Source organism: Ipomoea nil, unplaced genomic scaffold, assembly GCF_001879475.1.
Source record: "Ipomoea nil cultivar Tokyo-kokei standard unplaced genomic scaffold, Asagao_1.1 scaffold0268, whole genome shotgun sequence".
Taxonomy (NCBI): domain Eukaryota; kingdom Viridiplantae; phylum Streptophyta; class Magnoliopsida; order Solanales; family Convolvulaceae; genus Ipomoea; species Ipomoea nil.
In genome coordinates, this window is record NW_017616696.1 from 3,174,106 (window position 1) to 3,180,928 (window position 6,823).

A 6,823-nucleotide genomic window follows, 5' to 3' on the forward strand; every position below is an offset into this window, starting at 1 on the left:
TTTATTATTAAAAAGATTCTAAAAAATGACCATAGATTAATATATAGATATTTTGATTACTTTATCTTGATCTTGTGCGGATAGCGGGAATCGAACCCGCATCTTCTCCTTGGCATAGAGAAATTTTAACATTCGACGATATCCGCAATTTTTCGTTATTGACACATGTACATAATATGTACACACATATATGATATATACCCGGATCCTATTTGTGCAGTGCCGGAGAGACTTCCTTCTTATATATATACCTGTAATCTGTACATTGTAATATTTGATTGATTCAATACAACTCTATTAGTTCTCATCTGGTATCAGTTAAGCTAGGGATTCTTTCCAATGGATGACGGATTTGTTAATTCCTCTGAACGGACATTCTCTAATATTCCTCTCTCTTCCGCTACATCGGTGGTTAATTCTTTATCCACCGCTCGACACTTCATCCACATTAAGTTGACCGACAATAACTACCTGTTTTGGAGAGCCCATGTTGTCCTGTTTCTTAATGATCATGATCTTCTTAGATTCGTTGACGGAACGAATCCATGCCCACCGGCCACCCTCTCCGTCAACGGCGACGACACGGCAGTAGTGCAACCCAATTTGACGCACCATGCATGGATCCGGCAGGACCAAGCTCTATTATCCATTTTGATGGCATCATTTTCCGATGAGGTCATGCCCCTCGCTATCGGCCATCGCACCAGTCGGGCTGTTTGGACTGCCGTGGTTGGTGCGCTTGCTTCGTCTTCCCGCTCCCGTGGCCTGAATCTGCTCGACCAGTTGCAAACACTTAATCAAGGAAACATGTCTGTGACTGACTATATCGGCAAGGCTAGGCTTTTCATCGAGGAGCTCACTCTCGTCGGCCGACCTATGACACTTGAAGAACAAAATCTTTATGTTCTTCGGGGGTTACGACCAGAGTTTAGGGGGCTTGCGTCGTCTCTCAATGTGCACGGTCAACTGGTTACGCTCCAAGAGCTTGCGGATCTCTTGGGCGCGGAGGAATTCATGATGCACGGTGGTCCCCGATGTGGCTCGCCGACTGCTTTCACGATGCAAAGAAGAGGCCAGAAGGGTTGCGGCTCCAGTTGTAACAACGGAGGCCGTGGTTCCAGCCAGAACAATGGCCAAACCAGCCACCCGCGCGATGGTGGCGGCGGTCGTGGACGTGGTGGAGGACGCAATGGCATCTGGCAACCCAAGTGTCAACTTTTTCACGTGTTAGGTCATACTACTATCACGTGCCATCTTCGGTATGCCAAGGATCCTCAGGTCAACATCGTATATCAAGAATCTCCTTCGGATCCTCAAGGTTCTCATAGTTGGTTTCCATATGCAGGTGCCACCAATCATACCACTCCGAACATAGCTGTTTTCTCCTTCTCAGAAGAGTACAATGGTAATGACACGTTACGTGTCGGCGATGGTATGGGAATATGAGATTACTTATTAGTCATATTGGTCATGGTACCTTTAATTCCTTCTCGAGATCCTTTCAATTGTCTAATATTCTTCATGTGCCTAGTTTGTCTACATCTCTATTATATTATCCGTTCAAAAATTTACATCAAATAATAAGGTGCTCTTTGAGTTTCACCCATCTTTTTTTTTTTGTTGTTGTGAAGGATATCAACACCAAGGAAACCCTTCTACGGGGCAATAGTTCTGGAGGGCTTTACAAGCTTCCCATTCCGAGTTCATCTCCTACTGCGTTTCTTTCGGCTAGAGCCTCAGTGTCTGTTTGGCATGATCGTCTTGGTCATCCTCATCAACGGGTTCTCAGTCAAATAGTTTCTTCTTGTTCGATTAGTGGGTCTATAAATAATATTCGTTGTATTTCAGGTCTATGTAATGCATGTCAGTTAGGGAAATCAACACGTTTTCTCTTATCACGTGTTGAATCCTGTCATGAATAACTTTACAAATGCGAAACAATCAATTTGTTGGTAGTAGCCCACAAGCTTTACAAATGCAAAACAATCAGTTGGGAGGTAGTCTAACAATACAAAATACTCAGTTGGGCAGTAGTCTACAACCTACTATACCAATGCTTATGGTTTCCAATCTTTTGGTATTAGAGCCAAGCCAAAGGTCATGGTTTCGAAATCTCAGCACCACACTTGAGGGGGCGTGTTGAGCATATAATATATATAAACATAAATGTGCAATTCAACTATCAATTTAGGCTTTTAATTGAGATGGAGCACATGCTTCAATTTGGTTCATATGGGAATTTGAGCGTGGATGGAAAGGGAAAGGGAAAGGGGATTCTCATAGAAGAGAATGATGCGGAGAGGAGGAGTGTATTTGGTATTTATGGTGAAATGTTTAATTAGTTCACAACCCTATTACTTAATTGTGCTAATTTCCAAAACCCTACCATAATGCAAGGTGGTTCATCATCATCCTTGCAAAACTTCTGTCATGCAAAGTTTTGAAACTAATGGGCGTGCAAACATGGTGCAGAATGGAGAAAATGATCCCTTCAATTTCATTGTTGACACTTCTGAGAACCAAGTCATAGATCCTCACACTTGGGGGCTTTTTGGTTTAATAGTAAGGTTTCTTAACTAATCAATTATTATATTCATGTCATATAAAATTTCACTCCATGCCATAGTTTTTTTCTTATCGTTTGACAACAATCAAATATATTTATTAGCATATATATAGTATGAATATGAGTCACTAGGTTTTATGTTAGATAGAAGCTTTTGAATACTAAAATTTGTGAATGATTGTGATACCAAAAACCAAAAAATTAAAAAAAATAATAATTTAGATAGTATTAAGGAGTAAGGACCACACTAATATTTTTGGTTCAAATTTGTGAAGGATTCATCAAACTCGAATTGAAGGCTGGAGAAAATCGGCGTGAAGCTCGTTCTAGTAGTTATTGGCCCTATTTGGTAAAATAATTAGCTTATAGGTCAATATTTTGATTTCTTTGATCACTATTAGATATTTGACTTGATTAAAAAAATCAATATAAATATTTAATTAATTAGCTTTTTGTAATGTCAAAATGCTAAAATTTTAAAAAATGTTCAAAGCAACTTTTTCAATTAACTTTTTGAGAAAAAAAGTTATATCAAACAGTTATCAGCTAACCGCTCATTTGTCAAACACCTTCTACAATCAGCTAATATGATCAACTAGTTATACTATCTAATTAAGACAATCAGTTAACAGCTAACAACCATTTACTAAATAGGGATTGACATGTGTGTATTAAAATATATATTATATATATAAAAATAAAAAAATATATATATATATATATAATATATATTTTAATAAATAAATAAATAAAACAAAAAAAAAAAACAAAAGAAAAATGTTTTAAAAAATCACGTGTAAATCATTTGAAGACTTAACCTCTTAAGCAAATCACTTTAAGGGGCGTTTGGTTCAGGTTATATAATATAACCAAGGGAATGTGACATTCCAAAGCTCACATTCCAGTGTTTGGTTCATATTATCTGAGGGAATCTAACATTCCTAAGGAATGTCACATTCCCTCCACATAGGATTTTGAAGGGAATGTGATTCCCTTCAAAATCTTAGGTAATGTAAGATAACCTTGGTTATGTTAGTTTATTATATATATATATATATATATATTTATTTATTTATTTATTTATTTATTTATTTATTATGTTATGTTAGCATATAAAATAATTTTGTTTCTCAAGTTCAAGATTTTAGTTAATATTTTAAAATCATGTAATTATATATGATACCGTTATCTTATTTATTTATTTTAATTTTTAAATTTATTAAAATATATGAAAATATGTTAAGGATATTATAGTGTGTATAAAAGATAACCCTAAACCAAACATCATTATATTACATACCCCAATTTTAACCAAACACAGGAATCTAACATTCCCAGTAATCTAACATTTCCAGCAATCTAACATTCCCTAAGGTAATTTGACATTCCGTGAACCAAACGACCCCTAAATTTAATTGAAAAATTTTACAGATTTAAGAGATTTGAATAGAGTTTTTTTAGTTAGGGATTCAGTATTCCAATTAAGGCCAATTTGACCCTTTTTTCCAAAATATAATGCAAAAACTAAACGATGTTCTAAATCCCTTACAGAGTCGACAAACAAGCAGGAAGCAGCGCAGTAGACTGTAGACCTTACCAATGGCGGACAACAAGAAGCGTCGGCGAGCAACTCAAAACTCCGACGACGCGGACGCCGATGCGGTCCCATTCAAATCCAAGGTAAAACCCGACTCCGTTATTCTCCAAACCCTCGAAACCCTAAAGAAATCCGAGGCCGCCTCTTCATCCGCCGCCTCCTCCTCCAAGGCCCTAACCCTTTCCGACCTTGACCTCTCGGCCATCTGCCGCGAAGTCAGCGACCTCCCGCTCTCCGCTGTCCAGTCCTCCATCGAGACTCTCATTCTCAGCCTCGCCCGCTCCATCCTCTCCGGCGAAGGCTTCTCCTTCTCCGTCCCCTCCCGCTCCTCCGCTAACCAGCTCTATATCCCCGAACTGGACCGCATCGTCCTCAAGGACAAGACATCGCTCCGCCCCTTCGCCAACGTCTCCACCGTCCGCAAAACCACCATCACCACCCGCATCCTCCAGCTCGTCCACCAGCTCAGCTTGAAGAACATCCACGTCACCAAGCGTGACCTTTTCTACACCGATGTGAAACTCTTCCAGGACCAGACTCAATCCGATGCTGTCTTAGACGATGTCTCGTGTATTCTGGGCTGTACGAGGTCCAGCCTCAATGTGATTGCTGCTGAGAAAGGGGTTGTTGTGGGGAGGCTTATATTCAGTGATAATGGCGATATGATCGATTGCACGAAGATGGGGATGGGTGGAAAGGCCATTCCCCCAAACATTGATCGAGTTGGGGATATGCAGAGTGATGCATTGTTCATCCTGTTGGTTGAGAAGGATGCTGCTTATATTAGGTTAGCAGAGGACCGGTTTTACAATCGATTCCCGTGTATAATCGTGACTGCTAAGGGGCAGCCGGATGTAGCTACGAGGTTGTTCTTGAAGAAAATGAAGATGGAGTTGAATTTGCCTGTGTTGGCTTTGGTGGATAGTGATCCGTATGGGTTGAAGATTCTGTCTGTGTATGGGTGCGGGTCGAAGAACATGTCCTATGATAGTGCAAACTTGACAACCCCGGATATAAAGTGGCTGGGGATTCGGCCTAGCGATTTGGACAAGTATAACATACCGGAGCAGTGCAGGTTGCCAATGACGGAGCAGGATATTAAGACCGGGAAGGATCTGTTGGAAGAGGACTTTGTGAAGAAGAATCCCGGGTGGGTTGAGGAGTTGAATTTGATGGTGAAAACCAAACAGAAGGCTGAGATTCAGGCGCTGAGCTCCTTCGGGTTTCAGTATCTATCTGAGGTGTATTTGCCATTGAAGCTGCAGCAGAAGGATTGGCTCTAATGGTTAGGTTAGTTCTTGCATACACTGTACTTGCTCTGGTCTTTGCCCGCGAAAACTAGGAGTGTTTGTTTCATTGTTGTGCCGGTTTTATTCAAGTTTGATATGATTGTAATACTTTGCAACATTGGTTATACTATTGGAAACTTACTGGGCATTAGATTTGCTTTTATAACTTGGTGGTTGTGAGAGTAAGAGTGCAAAATTATTTGAAGGCATTTCATTTCTTGGAGTCCTATTGAATTGGTTTCTAAGGCTTTGGCTGAATTAAGCAGTGGAAATAATTTGCAATTGTCTCTATGGTAGCTACTATTTTGAGTGGATTGTCCACTCCTTTTGATCAACTGCTGTTGGGCTTTTGCTGCAATTATGGATAAAATATGAATCTTAATATTGATTAATCAGCCTGCTTTTCTTTTTTGGATATTGATAGAATAAATCAGTAAATTATATACTATGATGATTAATCTTTTATTCTAGACAACTGAAATGGCAGGCATAATTGCCGATTTTGCAATTGTCACCAATGTGACTCCCTATACTCCCTCTGTTTCGGCAAGAAACACAGACCAAGTTAAAAAAATACAATCTTTAGTGCATTCCACCCAGTAATACTAAGGAGACAGGCAACCACCATTTTATTAATCTTCTTTCCAAATTGTACTTATTATGTCTGATTTAATCTGTGGATTTACCTCTTATTAATAAAAATCAACCATGGAAGTCTTGGAAGAACACATGGATCAAGCTTTGTAATTTGTATTCTGATTTGTGGGTTCTTTGAAGTTGTTGGAATTTGATATCTTGAAAATGAGATGCAGATGCTCTGCATATTCTGTGCTTCTTGCCGAAACAGAGGGAGTATAGAGAGAGGGAGAGGGAGATAATGGAAGCAGCGGTGACCATGCTGGGGGAGGTAGTGGTGAATGTGCTAGGGGAGACCTTGACGGGGTTACTGTTTGAGAACATCCAGCTTTTCTCTTCTCCCAAAAAGTTGAATTCCTTACCCCAAGGGCCCTCCATACTCCGACCCGACAGAACATTTAGCTTATCTCAGGCTAGAAGATGACGTCGGGAAGCTCCTCACTTGCGTCAATTAGATTATAATAATAAATAAATAAATAAAATAAATATGTGGCAATTTAGTCAATAAAGGTTGGAAGTTAACCTATTACAAATGTTAATTGTTCTTTTTTTTCGGATTCAATGGCTTATTTGGAGGTTATTTGAATTTGGTGACGTAATTGTTATTTCTTAAATAGTTAAGTGATTTATTTGTACTTTAACAATAATAATAATAATAATAATAATAATAATAATAATAATTTTTTAATAAATTTAATATTTATATTTTATGAAATAATTAACATATAACTCCAA

General features: G+C 38.8%; 2 protein-coding genes across 2 annotated transcripts; both read left to right on the forward strand.

The window, feature by feature from the left end:
* The first annotated feature begins 339 nt into the window (after positions 1-339).
* On the forward strand, positions 340-1,446 carry LOC109152820. The gene has a single exon (XM_019300480.1). The coding sequence runs from the start codon at positions 340-342 to the stop codon at positions 1,444-1,446; it is 1,107 nt and encodes a 368-aa protein (XP_019156025.1).
* Positions 1,447-4,132: 2,686 nt separating this feature from the next.
* On the forward strand, positions 4,133-5,615 carry LOC109148599 (DNA topoisomerase 6 subunit A). Its single transcript, XM_019296334.1, has one exon. The coding sequence runs from the start codon at positions 4,166-4,168 to the stop codon at positions 5,444-5,446; it is 1,281 nt and encodes a 426-aa protein (XP_019151879.1). The 5' UTR covers positions 4,133-4,165; the 3' UTR covers positions 5,447-5,615.
* The last annotated feature ends 1,208 nt before the right edge of the window (positions 5,616-6,823 follow it).